The 20091-nt window shown below is 39.3% G+C and overlaps 1 protein-coding gene across 2 annotated transcripts in view; it reads right to left on the bottom strand.

The window, feature by feature from the left end:
• Window positions 1-482: 482 nt before the first annotated feature.
• SLC44A3 (solute carrier family 44 member 3) overlaps window positions 483-20091 on the bottom strand; it is a 37989-nt gene continuing 18380 nt past the window's right edge. For both annotated transcript variants that reach the window (XM_048944394.1, XM_048944395.1), the window contains 6 exons: window positions 15763-15919; window positions 13403-13486; window positions 3954-4091; window positions 3255-3491; window positions 1617-1709; window positions 483-743 (listed from right to left, as the gene is read on the bottom strand). In XM_048944394.1, the coding sequence (XP_048800351.1) occupies window positions 738-743; window positions 1617-1709; window positions 3255-3491; window positions 3954-4091; window positions 13403-13486; window positions 15763-15919 (715 nt within the window). In that variant the 3' untranslated portion in view covers window positions 483-737. The remainder of the gene's footprint in view (window positions 744-1616; window positions 1710-3254; window positions 3492-3953; window positions 4092-13402; window positions 13487-15762; window positions 15920-20091) is intronic.

Here is a 20091-nt window from a genome sequence, read left to right as displayed (position 1 = left end):
TTTCTGAGCATCTCCTGGCAGGCAACTCTTTTCAGCAGCAGATCAGACGAAGTATCCAGATGAAAACAGATCTGGCATTCAGAGCACCAATGAGCTTTGATTTTCTGTATGTCACTTCCAAGCTGTGACTAATCAAAGGTTTAGCAAGCTATTCTGTTACGAGACCATTATGGACCATTTGAGTCACTTACCTGCAGCAGTGTCTTACTTCCTACACTGAAATCCCTGGTTCAAGTAATTTTCCTACCTGAAACCTCACTTCAAACAAACAGTTAAAGGAGCTTTAAAAGGAAGAATACAATCATGCTCAACTGAATAAAATCTAGAACTACCCCCTGCCCAGAACAAGGTGGACTCCATAAAAAATTGTTTTACAGACACAGTCCAACTACAAACTTCAAAAACAAATCCACGTTAAATGACACACCACAAAGATAAAAAGGGCAGCTCGAGACCTGTCAATTCTGTATTTAAGTTAGATGGCATAGAAACTTACAAGAAATTTGTTTATTAACAACTTTGATACACCGTTGTAACAACACTATTAATAAAAATCAGGTGTGCTGACACAAAATACATTATTCATGCAAACAGATGTTACTTTAGCAGTGCAGAGGGTACAGCAGAGATTTACAGAACTGTTACTTTGTCCTGGGTTGTTGGTAACCTTTACTTTTTTTCTGCAACTGTTTCTGCTCTTGCTGATCTGCTTTAGTACTTCCCAATGCATTTCCCATTCAGGTCTACAAAGAGAAAAAAGTAGGCAAGTAATGTGTAGTCCTGTAACTGCATTTATATGTCTGTAAAAGTAAACTGGGAAAATAATTATGGTTCTTTTGTGTCTGACATCTTCAATCCTCTCTTAGGGATCAGAAGCTCCCCAGTTTCTGTGCTTGGCAAAGTATTACCGAAGAATGCAAAAACAGACCCAAACAATGAAAAGAACAAGTACAGCCATCCCTTTCTATAACAATGAGAGGCTGAAGTCACCCCAAATTCTGAACTAGCTGGGGCAGTTCCTCAGCTTGGGCAATTTGCAGCATCTCAGATGTCAGTGAACTTTACTCCCAGGACCTTCCCAAGCCTGGGGGAAGGGCAGTGCTCCCTTCTAGCATCTCGTTATTTTTACCCCAGCATAAAAGAGAAGAAACAAATATAGGCACTACTAGAAAAAGACGGCGGTGGGGGGTGGAGTGGCATGTCTTGTCCTGGAGAAGAAACCATTTAAGCTCTAACATTAGAGTTCTAGAACTTTAACATTTCTATCAAGTGGCCTGCTGCTGTTTTGGCTTGTCTTACAGCAGACACATGAAGGACTACCCACACAGCATTACTCTCCCACCCCCTTGCTGTTGTCTCATTTTTCTCATCCTTTGCTGGGCACACTGAGTGGGAATGGAAGACAGATGAGTACAAACATTTGATCCATCCATTATGCACCAGCAGAGGGTTTCCTGAGGGGGGAAAGCAATAGAAGGAAAAGTGGGAGAGGGATGCAGCATGATGGCTGCTGTGAGGCATCAGAAAACATATGTAACGGTCTACAGGTGTTCTCAGGACACAAAGACAAGCACATCAGCTGGCAGGCAAGTTCCCAGCCTGCACTCCTGCCTCACCATGGGTTGGAGCTCTGTCCCATCTTCACTGTCCCGTCTCATGCTTCTGTGTTTTTGCCTGTCTGTTAACTTGTTATTTTGATTCACAAACATCTACAGAGAGAAAGCAGGGTGAGATTATTTGGGAATTCAATCATCATTATTTAAAAAATAATAATTACTTAAGAAAAAACAATCACCTTGTAAAGGAAGATAATTAACGTGGGACTACGCAACTAGCTGGATGACACAGTAAAACTGGGAGGGACAGCAGGGGCAGCAAGGGTGGCGAAAGCAGCTGAGGAGAATGAATCAAGAATCCCCACTACTTCTCCTGCTGCAGCAACGGGGACTCCTTGTCCATCTGAATCACTCCCAGCTCTCCGCCCACCACCAGAGCCTCCCTTCCACCCCCAGATGTTTATCACCCAACTGAAACACAGATGTCACATGTCAGTGCCTTCATGTGTTGGGAAACTCCAAGTTCTGGGCTGTGTGAACAATGTGCTCTTAATTATGCAATGAGGAGGAGTTTGGACATGCTGCCCCCAGTTTTTCCATACAAAGCTGGGAAGGCTGCTCACCCCTGCGGGAAGTCTTCTCCTCACCCCAGGCTCCAGGGCACGGCTAACTATAGGGAATTAAGACCAGGATTAAAGAAAAGCTACCAAAAAGTCTAAAACTGGAGAAAGGAAAGCCTCTGTTTGTTTCATGTAGGAGAACTGGCTTAAGAAGAATTCTAGCATTTGGCAAAAGAAAGGGAAGAAGAACAAAGGTCAAGGCTTCAGAGTTTTCCATTAGGTAAGATATTCCTATTCAGAACATTTGCTTAAGTACTGTTCTGAATCAAGGCCAAAGATCTATCTGCTTTTCTCTGTAGAAAGGGTTAAGCCTATCTTGAGGCTGCCTTTTGGTTCCTTTTTGTTTGTTTTTACATGAAAATCTAGGAACGTTACGGGAATCTAAGAGCAGCATTAAAAACAAAAACAAAACAAAAAAAAAAGCACCCGGTTCTTTTAATGCTTTTCTGTAGAAATCATCCAGAAGATTCACATCATATGAGCTGTTCTGGCTGCGGAATTTATCATGAATCACCAAGATTTTGTCACATGGTTCATGAAGAAAAAGACAACTGCCAAAACAGTATGAAAGGGAAAAAAACCTTCTGTCTCTTCTAATATTTTCATCATATGAAAATAATGGCATTTGTATATTCAAATGCTTCAGATACAGTTGTTAACTAAAGCTCTTCATCACTATGAGCTACGTAATAATTCTCTGTGGAAAGCTTTTAATACAACACAGTAATTATCGCAGTAAGAGGCAGAACAACCAGGCTGCAACAGAAGGATGTAATCAAGAGACCCAGTATGGTATTTGGCATAAGAATCTGTGCATGGATGAAGCAGAGCAACTCAAATTTGAATTAAGTTTGTTCAAAACTACAGGATCCATCAGAAGGCAGCAGACCATAGCATGGAGGGACCACTGGGAGTTCATTTACTTATGTTTATACATTCATACATAATTTGCATCCCTGAGTCCACCCTGATCTAAGGAAATAGTATGGGATGAGGGTCAGATTACTTGGTGCCATGGAAAGACAAACTCCCCAAAAGGTTAGAAGCAAGTATCTTTGCTGTGATCACTCAAGTTTACCAGCAGTTCCTGGTCCACAAAGTATGGCTTCTCCGCAGATCCATCATTTGTTTCCACATCAATAGCAAAGCAGAGGAACATGGTATCCAGTGTCACTTCAAACACAGACAGAAAGCTGTGGGACATCAAGTAGGCAAAAAATCCAACCAGCAACAGAGGAACTACCCAAGCTTGCAGCTCCCGGTGGTAGTTAAATGCCATCAATCCTCCAAAAACAGTAAAACATACAACAAAAACCTGTAAGGGCATCGAGAAAGAAATTCAGCCTTGCTAATCACATAGTAATTACAGCTGATATTTTAACAGTACATCCCAACAGCCACGAGAGATGGCTATGCAGGTTCTGGCATCATGTAGTTACCACACTTTGCGTTCAATTCAGTGTGTCTTTTGTAGAGCAGAGGCAACTTTTTACTGTACATTTACCAAAGGCTCTCTGCAATAGAAAGTACAAGAGTGGTGCCAAGGACACTACTACAGCACACACAAATAGCAGTAAGGGCTATAAAAAGGATTAAGTTCCTCAAACATTACTTTCTCTCCCAAGCTCAGCTTTGAGCATTAACAATGAGTTCAACAAAAACAAACATTTACTTCCGATATACAAAAATGGAACTAGACCTTGATTTTTCACTTCATTCTTACAGAAGAGCACTTTCTTTACTCTTTTACTTCTTTTTTTATTTCTTTTAAACTTACCTTTCCTAGAAATATGATAAAATCTCCAAAACAGCTAACAGATGCAAGTTCAGCAGAACTCTTTGCCAGAATGAAGACAGCATCCTTTGCTGAAGTACAGAAATTTGTCCCATTTATGGCAGTAGTTGTGTACACATGCTAAAGTGAGAGAAGATAGAGGAAAGATTCTTTTAATCTAGGCTTTACTTCAACACAATTGAAAGTCTGAAACATGATTTGGAAATACTTTCTTTATGAATACAAAGAGTTGTTTTGAATAATATGACTGTTTTATTTCAAGTAAGTACAGTAATTAAGTTCTAACTTTAAACTTTTTTTCTACATCATTTCCACTGTTAGCAAATGCTAGAACGTGATTGGTTTCTAAACCTACCTTTAACCAATTTATTTTGAAACACCCAAGTTCTCTACCCTAACTTTTGTTAATAAAAATGACAGTTACAAAACACTTCTCAGAAGTGATGCTATCTCAACTTTTTCCCTGTGAATCTATTCCCAAGACTGCTGGCAGCCTATCTAAGTGGAACAGTCTAGCTAAGTAGTTACTGAGTCATTCAGAAGTTGATTAAAGCCACGACCCTTTTAGACTATCCACACGCTACTGAAATTCAAGCTTATGGCCACAGCCATAAAATACAGTAATTCCATGAACAAGAACTGTGACAGTGACTGTAGAAGAGCAGTTAAAGGACTCTGGACTAGCTGGGCGAGTCTTACATCACAAAAAATAACAAACACAGCAGACTGGGGAGCACTCATGGTTTTTTAGTATGGGCAATTTTGTAAGGAAAACTGCCAAGATGAGGGGTGACCATCTTGGATTATTTTAGCAACTGCTCTGTATAACGGGACGTATCTGTGCCATCTACAGAACTCCTCAATGAGGTCCTGAAATAGCATCCAAAATACAAGCTAGGAAAAACAGCACTTGAGACACCCGAAAGGTTAGCTGGACTTTGCCAGCATGTTTTAGGAATAGTTGTCCTTTTCTCTAAGTATTAGGAGGTGGATTATGTCTCAAAAGAATAGTTACAGTCAGTAAGAACCACAGTGTACAGTCATTAAGAACTGCAGTGTGCATGGGATTATGGCTCTGAAGGAATTTATATACCCTGACATGTACTGAAGTCTTAGGATTATTTTTTGCTTCAAATGGCAGCGGAAAAAAAATGGTTTGATGAAAGAGCATTGGCCTACTATAAAACTCTTTCTGTTAAAAAAAAATATATAAATCTTTCTTCTTACTTATAAATCAAAATATAAAATACCTTCAGATATTTCAAGGCAGAGAAAATTAATTCTGCAGGGTCCACTTTTACCCAGTTTCTGTAATACTCTGTAATGTAGCAACGCTATACTAACATTACTGTACCTTAAAATATTACAGAGAAACAAAGAAATTGAACACAAAGATGCTTTGTATACTATACTATAGTATCTTCATTGTGAACATTATTTATTTTATACTTAACAAAGGATTTTTCCTTCTGATTAGTGAGCCAAAGAGTATATTAAGCAGTGATATTCTGTAAACATTGTACTGGGATGGCAGCTAGTGCCCCAATAGATGGAAATAGTGTAAATAAGAACCATAGATTTTTTATCTACTCCTAGAAAAAATAAAAATAAAAATAAAAAAAAGAAACACAAAGATTCCTCTGAGCTCTACAGAAACAAATATTTGCATAAAAATCTGTTTAAACAAGCAAGTTCACTTCTTTCCTAAACACGAAAAACTGCTTTCTACACCAACATCTAACACTGATGCTGCTGCCCTCCACTGTCTGTCTGCAGCTGTCCCTGCATCTTTGAAGCATGGTCAGACCTATAACACCTTGTGAATTAAGTCTCTTGCAGCACCTCCATTAGCAGACAGGAAATCAAGACACAAAGTGGAAAAATGGGTTTGTAGGTTTGTTTCTGTCCCATAAGAGCTGAATTCACAAAGCAGATCCTGATCCAGTGAGTTCAGTGTGCATTTTGCCAATTAATTAATCAGAGATTCTGTATTCATTATAAATTAAATAAAGTATGTTTAAAAAATTAAAAAAGTATGCTAAAAATGCATGTGCACTTGTACAAACACTGCTTCCAAGCTTTAAATAAATAACTGCTTGTTTTCATTCTGGAATTAGCCACTTTGGTATCTGAGGAATGTGCAATGAAAAGAATTTCTGATATTTATTAACTAGAACAGTTATCTTGGAAAAACTGGAAAACAATTCTGGAGAGCAAATACTGCCTGCATTGGCATTTGTGATTTACAAACCAGGCAACAAGAAATGGCATTGAAGACAATTACCACCTCAACAAATCATACGCGCCTCAATCACTCCTAACACCCGAGCAGGTAGTAAGCCTGCATTACAGAAGACACACAGAAATGAAGGAAGTACCTGAAAGCTGCAAAACTAGACACTGGCATGGGTGAAATAAGAATGTTACTAGTAAAAGCTGAAGATTCAGTCTGCCTTTAAGGGAAAAATACATTTCCATTACAAACTGAAAGTTGCACAGCAAGCAGCAGAAATGATTTCTCATCATAACCCACCAAGAAATAACTAACGTGCATAAGCTAGTCCCAATATTTGCAAATCATTTTGGACTTTGGACTAAGTTTACAGACCCCATTTGTTTTCAATGTAGGCTGCTCCAAAAGTAATGCATCATACTTATTTCCAAGAAAATTACAATAGATACATAGAACACAGTAACACTACCTGACAGAGCAAATTCTCAGCTACAAAATACTATTTTTCCACATAGTCACCATCACTAGCTAGGTATTTTCACCACTGATAAACAAGAACCTGCATGCCATGCTCATAACAATCTGCACCGGTGGAGGTGACCCACTGTCACTGCCACCACAACTGAAACGCACCACCCACTGCCTCACTGTGCTCACACCCACTGTGTGATCTCCATAAATGTTCAGCAAGAGTCAATGAATGTCAAGGGGTGCCATTTTTTCCTCATGGAGGAATTCAATGACACACCTTTGCTTCATGCCCACTTCCATATCAGATCCCATTTTGCCAGACTGCTCCTCCACTCCCATTCATCACATGGCAACAAAATATAATGGAATATTGGTGGGAAGGTTCAGCCTACACTGCCATACCACCAATATTTGCCTCTGACATTGTAAGCCAATGTAACAACACAGCAGGCATTACTTTCAGAGCAGCATTTGTATCGTAAGCCATGTGCAGCAACCCATTCCTTTGCAAAAGTATGACAGCTGAGAAGGCTAAAGTGGCAGAGCACCATTAGCTAAGAGTCTGCTATCATTTAGAAATAGACCATTAAAATGTGCTGTTTTTTTCCCTGCTGTTGTATTCTCTTTCCCCAAGCACAAGAGCTTTAATGGAATTGGAAATGTTTGAGAGAAGGGCAGCAGGAATGATCCAAAAGGTATGGAATGTCTTCTGTCTGGGGAAGTACTGAGTACACCAGACTCTGTTGTCTGGAAAAGAGATGACTGAAGAAGGATGTGGTAAGAGGACTACAAAAGCATGAGAAACATGGAGAGGGTAGGTGGGATTAGATGCTCATTGTTTCTTCTAATATACAGACTAAGCAGAGTGCATATAAAGCAGCAGGAACCAAATCTGGAAAAAGATGATAGCTCTTCTCACTGCAGTCTGTAAGATGTGAGCTTCTGGCCAAAGGATGCTCTAACTGCTAGTAATTCCCATGAGTTCAAGGGAGAGGTGGAAAGTTCAGAGAAAAGGAATCTCCGAGAGGAGAAACTACACTCAGCTCAGAAAGTTTCTAGGCCAGAAACAAATCCAGAAACTGCACTGGGAACAACACTCTCATCTCTGCACTCCACTCGCTGTTGGAGACAGGACACCAAGCTAGGCAAAGGCTCAGTGCGGCCCAATGCAACTGTCATATAACTAAATCCTGCTTAATGGACTGATTTTTCACAGTGGCAGCCTTTCCTGCAGAGACAAGCAAGTGGTAATGGGACTGACAGCGTGGGAGACTATGGGTTAATAATAGCCCTCATCCTTGCACCAGGAAGTTGGTACTGTATCATCAACTTTGTGAAGAACAGAAGCCCCTTCTGGCCTGCAGCCTGGGAACTAGACACTGCTTTCTCAGTGTCGGGATGAATAAATAAGGAATGAGAATGTTTACATATTTCCAAATACCACACCATGTAAAAAAAAACTATTTAAAGAATATATCCTTCTGTGCTTCATAACACAGAATGTCAAGGGTCTTGGAAAAACCGACCCACCAATTTCATGAGAAAGGCCCTGTGGCTTAGACACAGGCCATAAGTTGCCTGATTGTTCCGAATAATTGCTACTTTGTGAAACAGCTGAATTCAGTCTTCCATTCCAGGGCTTTCTTCAATAAAATGAGCTTGGGGAAAGACAGGATTGCCATAGCAACAGAATCCTCTTAAAAAAGAGGCAGGAGACATGCTGGTCTCACATCCCATTTCAGCTTTTTCTGCTCTACTGATATTTTCAGGCTGATCCAATCTTCTTGTTGCTGCCAACTCTTGGGGGCCGCCCTGGCTACCTACAGCCAGTACAATGCCATGCAGCTCAAGGTGAGCTTTTACGTATCCTAGCCTGAAAATGTCACAGCTGCCATAGGAATCCCCTCAGAAAACAAAATCTATTGCTAGCAAGTGGCAATGACATTTCTGTGGCTGCTGTACAAGCCATTGGTGAGCCGGTGAGACAGCTGTATCACAGCTTTCAGATGGAGGAAGGAAGATAGAGCAATGTGGGCCTGTGAGACCCCACTGAAAGAATGAAGACATGAAAACCTGTAGCAGGCATTCAGCCACTCCAGTCCCTGGTTATTTCAGGTTATTATGCTACATGATTTCTTATATTAAGTGGAAAACTCCCTCTTCAAACTACGTAGGGCTGGTCCCTCTTCCAGCCCTTACATACGGAGCTATTCCAGACCTTTGTCCCTCTAGTCCTCTGGATCCTTCCAATTTCCAGGCAATATTTACTGATGAACAGTTTACAACTATTTATTCTTCTGCCAATCTCATCTTGGCTTTTACCCTAACTTGCAGTTTCTCTTCCTGATGCAATGAGAGACAGCAAATGTGCTTGCTATTACCCTTTATGTATTACTCTAGTCCCATCTTGTGAGATGAGCCTGGCTACATAACCAGCAACTTGCACAGTGGCATTCTCTTTCTGGTGCCAGTACTTAATCCCATACCTTCCCTAGGACTGAATCTAACACTTCTGCAGCCACGTTAACTAAAGGCTGCTGCCCTGTACTTGACCAGCACACTCTGAATATTCTATTCCATCACTTCCCCAGTTAACATGAAGCTAACATAGAAAAGGTTACTACTGATTCTTAGGCTAATCACCATCAATAAGAAACCACACAGTAGCCTCCCAGATTTCCCCCAACAGTCAAGAAAGCCCAACTTTCCATTATTTACATTCTACGTTACATTTGCTGGAAAACATCTCACCTTTCAATTTTCTTTGTTTTCTACTCTGTCATGTACTCCCCCCATAGCTGTCTTTCAGGGGGTACAACCAACACAACTTTCTCCTGGGAGGGTGTTCCCACTGCTGCACCTGGGTTCCACTTCAACACAAGACATCACAGCAAAAACAGGTAATTCTCATCCAGCTACTTCCCCCACATGGGCCACTCTACGGAGAAAGTAAAGACCTACGGTATTTATCTCCTGTCACCGCATACATGAAGTTTCTAGTGGGAGAACAGACAAATTTAAAACAAGATTTCATGAAGATGAATGTTTTAGCCAATTTTAGTCAATATTTTCAAGATGACTGAAAATTTAGCTTAATATCTACAAGAAATTTTGCCAGTAATATTAAAATAAGGTATTGTTTTTGGGAGGAAAAAAGTATTTGATGGGGCGAGGCACAATGTGTTTGGCAGTGCACAGAAGAATTGTACTTACATTAGCATGCTGAATTTTGGTTTTATCTAGGTCATTTCTCCAGAAGGCACTTAAACACAACCTCTTGATAGGCTTACATCCAATGTTTAAGAGAATTAGCTGCCACAGTTATATGGCCATTAGACAGATGTACTTCTGATTGTTATTTTGGAGTTGCTGGGTTTTTTTTTTTTGTTGTTTTTTGTTTTTTTAAACTAGTCTTTTGCTGGCTTTCAGTATCAGTGACAAGTCCCAGTTCCAGCAAATGCTGGCTGTCACTACTGTTCATCACTAACAGTTACCGCAGGGCCCGAAGGCTGCAGAGCAAGCAACTGTACTGAAGAAAACAGAGAAACCACATACAGCTCAGCAACTCCTTCAGAAATCCACGTGCTGTGCTTTGGAACTGCTGCCTGCCAACTGGCTGCAGATGGACCCAAAGCAGACAGAGAAGAGCAGAATTATCCTGAAATATATTGTTAAATATATATATATATATATTCATTGCAGCAAGGCTGTAAAGAAAAAAAGTGACCACTTTGATATATCGAAAGTTAAGACTTCACCACCATTTAAGGGAGCAGGAGACAGACAGACAGACCTTGTAGCTCCCAAACCACATAAAGAAAACAGAATATTCTTTTTGTGGAAGAGAAGTTTCAATCTCCCAGATTTTACTCGAGATGATTGGATATATTTATCTGGAACATACTGAAACCATCAGAGCCAGAAGATGAAAAATCTGTGGTAATTCTGACAAGTGTTGGCAAACAGAACTGTCAAGTAAGGATAATGACTTTATATTCACAAAGCACTTTTCATCCAGATAGAACCCAGAGTGCTTTACAATTGTTACTAATGGATTATACACACACATGAATCACTTTGCCCATGACTGAAATGGAACAGCTTAAGGAGTGAACTGTTTAACAGCACATAGCAACCTGACACCACAGTTTAGCACAGGATCCAGTTGCAAATCCAAAAGAAAATTAGGAAGGCAGAATGTAATTACCCACGCTGCAATCAGAATAGGACGCTGGCTTTACATTACCCTTCCTGCAACCACTGCCATTGGAAACATGGTAACAGTCAGCATCCAGCACAACGAATGTCACAACACAAAGATCACAAGGGGACCTCTTCAGCCCTGCTCAAGTTGAACTGCAATGGAGCTGAACGCAACCTATCTGAGCCTGGACAGGAGTTGCCTCAGACTCAGCATTTAAAGTCTGTGTTACATCTCACCTGAAAAATGGCACATTGCCCCTCTGACATCATCATAACACAGCACTCAGTTGATACCACACGGGAAGAAAGAAGCTCACACACAGTCACCAGTGCTACTTCCCCCAGCACCTGTTTCTCATCTGCAAGTTTCCCAGAGGGGAAACAAGGGGCTCTGTTTAATCTTGATTAAAGTCGTGAATGAAGGAGCAGAAAGAATTTAAATCATCTAAGCAATCTAACAACAGGTTGAAGAAAATACTGCAGAAGTGAAGAGGAAGGCTCCTCTTTTCCTTAAAACAAAACAACAACAATGAAAACAACCACCACCAAAAACCTTTCAAGGTAATTAGATGCTTATTACAATGGAGAATAAAAGGATAAAAGGCAAAAGCACAGTAAGGAATGCTAATACACACAGTGAGCTTTGGACCAGCTTTTGTAACAGCTGTTCTGAATTTCTGAATTTCAACTCAAAATCAAAATCCAAACTTAAAAGTATGTTCAAGATGTTAGAAATGTGTACAAGCAATTTTTAAAAGTCCCAAAAGTCCTGCCCTCAAGTCCCCATTCAACAGCTATGTGAAACTTCAAGCTGTCATTGATCTCAGTGAGAGCTCTGAAGTTCACCCTTTCTGTTAATCATGCTGTATGTTAAGCTTCTTAAAGCCATGGTTGTTGGGTTTTTTCCCCTTTGGAAACGAAAACCTTCACTCTTAGTCAATACATACATATATTTAAACAGGCTTGAATAAATTCTTTATAGAAAAAACAAAACCACCAGTTACTCTACGAAACACAATAACATGAGAATAATATTACTCCTTCATACTGATATAATTTCTCTTAAAATCTTAAAAAAAAAAAATTGCTCTCACTTTTAGTCTCTCAAATTACCCAATTTTCAGCACACAGCACATGATCATCTTCGCCAAAAAGATGTTGAAACAGTTATCTAACAGCAAACACAGTATTATGATTATTACACTAAAAATCATGACCTGTACAAAAACAGAAATTTGCCTACAATAGATTAGGAAACAGGAAATCTTTTAAGGGAACAAGAGCTACAATACAGCTTTCCGAAACAAAAGAAAGTACGTTACAGTAATTAATTCTCCTTGTAACAAACACACTGCACACAACAGCTGGAGAAAGTAAATGCTATGATGCTGGCTATCTCTTTGGAAGGCAGGAAGCCAAGGGGAAAGGGTGACTATAAATGGAAAGCCTGGAGTCAAAACGAACTCTGAGATTCCTCACCAACTTGGTGACCATAAGATCTACCTAAAAAATGTGAGTCTGGAAAATTCATCAGCTGGAAGCAGAGATTTTACTGCACAAATGCTTACTTAATCTAGGTTGAACTAAGTGAAAAATGTTCTTTTCATGGTTGTCCAAGAGTAGGCTTTATTTATGCGCCTACTTTAGAATGAGAAGTCAGACCCTTTATCGGCATCGTCTTGTTTACTGCACTACTGTTCTCAGCAATGAGAACAAAGAAAGCAGCAGATACGGAGTTACGAATCAGCATGAACATCTGATTCCTTGTCACATTAATAATACCACAGCCACCAGAGATAACAAAAGGGGACTGATAAAAACTGGCTCTTTACAATGATGTATACAGAGGTTGGAAAAGTATATACACACTTGCAGAAAAGGATCAGGAAGGAAACAGTAGGAATCAAGTGTCTGAAAAACTGCTGCACTTCAGAAATCATCTATTTCCAACAAAAACCCTACTGAAACAAAACTGCTAACAAAACAAAGACGTCTTTCAAATACACAGAATATTATATAATCTGTTTTTTTTTTCATCTTAGATTGTATTCCCAGGTATCTCAATAACAAATCAGCCAAGAATTCCATTTTTTTCAATAGGACTTTCAGGTGAAAAATTCTGTGTCTAGTTTAAGGACATTTAAACTAGAACATCTCCAGGTGGGTTTCTTACCTCACTGCTTCCTTCCACCTGGACATAGTCTCCCTGGCACAACTCAACAAGATGTTAATCTTCTTACCTTCAGAAATAGCAGGTGGCCCTGTGAGGGGTCATCTCAAGCTGTGTTAACAACTTTTCTGAACACCACACTCAGCAACACTGCATGCCACAAAGCATCACAGAGCTGACAAACAACCTTTGCCAACACTTGAGGACTTTGTTGGTTTGTTTAGGTGGCCAGCAGGTAGCTTTGGCTTGAATGCACCACATGTTGCTTTCATCATGCTGAATGAAGCCAGCAAGCACACAGTTCATAGAACAGGTGTGCAGATGGCTGAGTGACAGAGAGATGACAGAGTGTACCTGATTAACGTATCTTAAGCAACTTTCCTGGCACCACAACCAGCAGAAACAGCACTTCAACAGGCACTTTGCACATGTACTTTCCTGCAATAAAATGAAACGTCTGGTTACTGGCCACAGAATTAGACTGAAATAAAATTGCCATTTCAGAAAGGCGTGCTCTGCAGGTGACTGACTTCCAACAAAGCATTCACTTACACAGCAGATACTTCCTTTTGGATTACTGGAATTGTTTTTAATTCAGACCCTACACTATTAATGACTGATGAGCTGAGTCTAGGGGTTTCTGGGAGCTTTTTTTCTTTTTTTTTTTTCCTTCCTGTGCATGGAAGATTCCTCTCCAGGAAAGAAAATAAGTGCTGTAAGCAGCTTGGTGAGCTAACAGCTGCACAGAGGAAAAAAAAAAACAGACAGGCAAGTCAGTAACCCTTAGAGTACTTGGCAGTGATTAGTGAGACAGTTTGTTTTACTTTTGTTTGGTTGTTTCAAACTTTTTTTTGCCAGTTATCAAAAAAAACCCCTTCACAGTTCTGAAATGACTGGCACGCTGATGGACAAATGTAAAAAAACCAGGCAGGGTTCTAGTGTGTATGTTGAACTAAGCATGCATTATGGTTCAGGACAGGAGGAAAAGACTTGTATTTCCTAGAACAGGCCATTGATCTACATTAATATCATGCCAAGAGCAGAGGAGAAAAGCTCAGTGTCTGCTCTACCTCCCACATCTCCATCGAGAGCTCAGAAGTGAGACAACAGAGACATCTTGGTAGCCCTGGTAGTATTCCAGTTTTAAATGGCTGTTTTTCTCACCAAAAGAAAATTCAGTTCAGCGATATTTGAGTCTTTTTAACCTCATTTTTTCAGAGACCAGAATGTTCTTCTGTTTTGGAAAGCAGAGATCTTCCAGTTACCGTATGAAATCCTCATGTCCCACAGCTGCCGTGATAAAACCATAAACCACCCAACCTTTTTCCCCACAAACCTCTTGAAAATATTCATAGGATAATTCCTTTAAACTGCACATACTTTAATCTTGCTATGCTTTGCCAGAGAGATGATTTTACTACAGCTATATTTGTCTTGCTAAATACTGTTTATTAGAAATAGAGCAGAGGACTATTTTGCTATTTGGACTGAAGACTGCTGTGTAGGAAACACCAGTAAATTTACCTGCAGACCTTGCAGACCCCTGATTTCTCAGAAAACAGGAGCTGTTTTTGCAAAGGTGACAAAGTCTGGAACTCTAGAAGAATGCAGCATCTGTTCTCCACCCTTTACTACTAATTCTCCCATCCTCTGCACAGAGAGCTGCTAAGGAAAGTGGCCACAGACTATCCTTCCTGCCATGAGAAGGAGCAATGTTAGTTTGTGGTGGATTCCTCTGTGGAACAGGGACGTGAGCTGGCCTCTTCAGGAACAGTTATCGGTCATGTCATATCCTAGCCGGATTCACAGCAGTTGGTCTAAAGGACCTTAGAGCACACAGCTACTGATAAAAATAATCCTTGCAAAGTATTTCTTCAACACATATTCAGATTATAAAAACTCGTACCCAGTAAGTCTGCTTCTTCTGCCTCCTCTAGATGTAAACAATTCTGTTTTCTTTCTAGCACAACTCAACCCACCTACCATCTATACCCAAAATTCAATGTAAATATCCTGTCAAAGCTCTACATAATATACTTCAGGGCCAATATATGTATTCTAGAGGAAAACCAATGAATCCTAGCACCTGCATTTAAAATCTTTGCCTAAATCTTCCTTTGGTGTCAGAGCTGTGCAGTCCTAAGAGCCTGTTCTATTTGCCAGAGTGCCAAAACTAACTGTGCTGGTGTGTTTTCAGCAGAAGGTAAGAGATGCAGAGATGGATGAAAGACAGGAATTAAAGCAACAATCACAACAACCAAGATATATTTTTATATGCTGTAAAAGATGCAACCTATATAAATCCTCAGAACCTATATAAATCCTCAGAAAAGTTCTTGCTTCACGTGTTTTCGTCTACAAATACATCACAAGGCAGATGAAATCTTTTCTATAAGAAGTATTTTATACTAAACAGTGCAATTCTTACTTACCTTTACTTTTTTAAAAAATTATGATGCAAAAAATTTTAAATATTCTATCAAATCTGGATTTTTCACTTATCCGTGATAAAAACATCTACACATAAAAACTAAACCAGGTATTTTCTTCTCTTAAAAATATCTGAGTTGAGAGAAGAAAAAAGGAAGCATTTAAAAAGGCTCTCTTCATGAAGGAAATGGGTAAAATATAAAGTTTAAGTATATTCTTCACATTTCTTTTCCTGCACGTCACCTTTTAACTACTATTTCTATGTGTTACAGAAATATACTTACCTTTGGCTTTAGGATATTATAAAGGTACAAGAGAACAATCCTTGGTATTCTCAGTATGGTGATTAAAAATGAGCCTTTTACAACAGTTCCTAGATGATAGCAAAGAAGAACTGAAATGGAGGAGAGGACTGGATGACGTGGTGGGCTATTTTTGTTTCTGGAAAGAAAAATAAACAATTCAAAATTGTTTTGGAAACTGTTATTTAAGAAGATACGCATGGTATCATTCCAGTATTTGGAAAAGTAAAGACCTAAGCTGGTACACCCCTTCACGCTTAAAACAACTCCAGTTTTCCTTCTGACTTCATGTGAACTTTAACCCTAGTCCAAAGGAAAGCAGCCAAGTTTAAAACTTTTATTGGATTGCTTTAACTCTTCAGCAATTAATATCTTGACATACTCAGCAATGGAAAAATATCTAGGAAAACCTACTATGGAAAATATCAGAAGAGAATATCTGAGAACATGTCCTGCAACACCTCTCTGAAGTTTCTGTTACTTCTGTTATCCTCCAAAGTCTTATGTCAGACTTTTGTTTCTGCAAGATTTCAGTCTGAAGGAATGAATCCGCTATTTCTGCGTTAGTGGTAAAATTGAAAGCAGAAAAATAAATATGACACAATCTCACGTGCAAAACTGAGATCTGCTGTTTACTTCCACTGCTGCAATTTGACCAAATTCAGTTTTAAAGTTTGCTCAGATAACTAATGCTTTTTTCCCCCCCCCCCCCCTGTTGAACAGGTTTTGTTTTAAACTGGAACACGCAAAAAAGAAATTTCACGTTGTATGTTTAAAATTATGATTTGGCAGAAAAACCTTGTAATTCCACTGCAATCTAACCTCTATCATTTTTGGGAAATGATGTGTCTCTCATATTTGAAATGGAAAGACAAAATAATAACCTCATGCAATTAGCTTATGAATCCCAAATACAAGCTTTATTTTTCTGCTTCCTTTATAAGGTTCAGCTTTCTTCAATCATTTACAGAGAACAGTGTGGAAAAGCTCTCAAGAATTTAAAGGAAGAACAGGAAATGAACTTAAAACCATTCTCACTCTTCTTCAAATGCTGTTAAGAAAAAAGAAAATTCACAATTCAATTAACACTGGCTAAACAGCTAAAAATATACGTCAGAAGGTTCAAGAAAAGCACTGATTAATAGTGATAAACTACCTTACTGAAAGGCAAATGTATGCAGCAATCCCTACCCCGAAACATCTCCTCAGGCAGCAGAATCAGCAGTTACAATCAGACAGCACAAATCCTGTGTTCATAAGCAACTCCTTCGAAGCTTATTACCTTGAAAAATTAATACTTTGCAGGAGAAACTAATGATAAGAGGTGGTGACTGGCTGAAGCTAAAATCTACAAACTTTATTAAAAGTCTTTATTAAATCTTCATATACCCCTTGAAGACAGGTATCACAGTTCTGCAAGAACCCCGACGGTATCACTGCAGTTCATTCAGAACATGACAACTTCACAGCTGAGAAGTTCTATTTGAATATGTGAATGTACCACATTATTTTAAATAGGAAATTCCAGCAAAGCAGTTGCTGCTTTTTTTTTTTTTGTCTCACCACTAGGGGAACTGCTTGAGGGATACTGGAATTCTCTACTTCATATATATATTTTTCTTCATTAAAAAAAGTGATCAGGTTTCCATGTTGGAGTCACACACATACCAAAACACAGGCCTTATTCTATCCATATAGTAACAGTGTTTCCTTTTCCCTTTTACACTGCCTTACTATAACAGCCTCAGTCAGATCTCAAAATATAAAAGATTAAATTTCTGCAAGTTAAAAGCTAACCAAGATTGAGAAATACAAAAAGGACAAAGTTTACTCACACGTTAATAATTTACTTGCTACTAAGAAGAAGGAGAAAAAAGGCTTTGGTATTTTAGCAGGTCTGATTAATGAGCAGAATCTCAGAATTCGAAGTTTAGATAAATTTCTACACACTTGGAAGCTCTTTCACACCTTCTTTTCCTAGCAAAAAGAATTCTCACAAGAACAGCATCTGACAGAGCTTCTTGCTTTGCTTCCAAATAGAATAGAATAGAGAAAGAATATTTTCTCTGCTCAGGGAAGGAAGCATAAGGAAGTGGTAGCTAAATGCAACTACAGGTGTTGTCTGTGACTCTAATCAAGCTCAAGTCTGCCTCAGTCTTCCACCTACACCAAGAACCTCAAAGGATGAAGTTTCATCCAGCTTTTTACATTATATGGCTGCAATCTGAAATGACTTTAGCACAAACATGCAATCTAACATACATTAGTTTTTGTGCACAGTTTATACTGCTCAGTGAATTCTGCACAAGTAGACTTCATAGCACAGACATGGGGCCTTCAAATGCATGTGAAGTATTGGAAGAAAACAGGAATCTGCCTGATAGAACTGGTTGCAAGACTGATTACCTTAATTTTCCTCTTTGGTATTCCTATTTTATGTAAATCCCAAAGGATTTACACAGAACACTACTGTTCCAAAATCCTGTGAGTCTGTACTCCACACTACACCATCTTTTAATTATTTTATTTCCTCAGTGCTGCCAGTTGTCTTTGTTTTCTTACGAGCTCTGTGATATTTGGTATCTTTTAACACTAACTTCCTTCGATCCTTGGTTCACACATACATCTCAGATTTCATTTTAAATCCACTGTTTGTGTGTGTGAAGAAAAAAGGCAACCTAGATACATTCAGAAGACTTCGATATTTGAAAGAACCATGATTTTTTTTTTTTCTTTTTTAAAGCCCATCATTTTCAAAGCTGTGCTTATGGTTCTCTTCAATCCTGTCTCATCTTTTTCCAAAGGCTGCTTAAAAAGAGATTTAGTGTAAAATACTTCAAAAGCTTTTTAGGAATGACTCACATGTTCTTCAAGTAAACATGAACTTCAGCTTTAAACAAATACAATAATTTACAAGATGTGTAATAGAAGAGACACCATTAAGCTAACACTGAACTCACAGTCTGTACCTGCATTGCCCTTTTACCTGTACTTAAAAGCAGGAGTAGTTCCAACCACACGCATGCCAAGAGCCCTTCCACATGAGCTGGGTCAAGTATGTCAGCAGGGCAAAGGATACTCATAAACACTACAGATATATTTGAAAAGGAGAGAGGAATCTTCTAAAAATTCAATCCTAGCTCTCAGTATCTCAGTGACTTTGGTGTAACTCCATAAAGCTAGATTGTTGACTTACTGGGAGATGTATTTCACCTCTTTACTGAGTAATCTACTGGAAGTCTGTAGTACTGACCATCTAAGAGTCAGTTTTAAAACCCCAGTCCTGCAAAGACTTACTCACTCTCTTAGTGCCAACGCTGTGCAGTAACATCCATGCATTAGTTATCAAATAAGTTCAAACATGGACAGGACAGTGATCACAGTGATATGAGTCAAGTTACTGTACCACCTTACTATAATCCTGAGGAAAAACCTCATCAAAAAGGCAAACACATGCATAACCTCTAAGCACACCAAGGTGAAAATAAACCCTCATATAAGACAGCAATACTAACAGATTATTTTTTTTTAGATTGAGCCTTTTTCATAAGTCATAAAAAATAACCATTAAGTAAATAAATCTTTATTTTATCAAATCAATAAATTCTTTCACATATTCATGCTTCAACTAAAACAAAAGAAGGCAAAATCCATTTTTGGCAGCGGTACTGCGGATCAAACATACATGACTTGTAAAACTAAAGCAACAACCCTGCCCTCCCTGCTTGCAGCTCTGCTGCAACTGCAGGCTGCACGGCACATTGCTGCGTGTGCTGTAGAAGGAGATTTCCGCAGGGAAAGGCCACGCCATTTCCTCAGAGCACTTATAGCCCAAGAAGAAAGCCTCACTGTGAGGTATCATCAACAAACTCTTGTGACATGCCTTTATGATGCTTCCCCAGGGAATACATTAAAAACACATAGCGGACAAGCTCAGAATTGCTGGAACAGCTTGAGATAACCCCTGCCCTTGATGCTGCGATCGCTCTCGTTGCTCACCATCCTCTCACCATTCTCCCCCTGCTCTGTGCCTCTGCAGATCTGTGCCGACAGAGCCTACAGACTGGGAAGAGGAATCAGCACCACAGAAAAGCTGCATTTCCTGTTCCAAGCACAAGTCTCTCAACTCAGTACGTGTTACCTGGCAAACAAGAGGAGGGCTCCGAAGTAGCTGTACTAAAATGTTTTCAATACAATTGGGTGTACTCCACAGTCAGTTCCTGCAACAGTAGGAAACAGCTGGAAAGCAGAAGATCCTGGCAAAGCAGCAGAAGTCATCACAACAACTCCTACAGCTGCTTCCCTGCTCTG

Source organism: Lagopus muta, chromosome 5, assembly GCF_023343835.1.
Source record: "Lagopus muta isolate bLagMut1 chromosome 5, bLagMut1 primary, whole genome shotgun sequence".
In the NCBI taxonomy this organism is placed as follows: domain Eukaryota; kingdom Metazoa; phylum Chordata; class Aves; order Galliformes; family Phasianidae; genus Lagopus; species Lagopus muta.
This window is presented reverse-complemented; position numbering and strand designations above follow the sequence as displayed.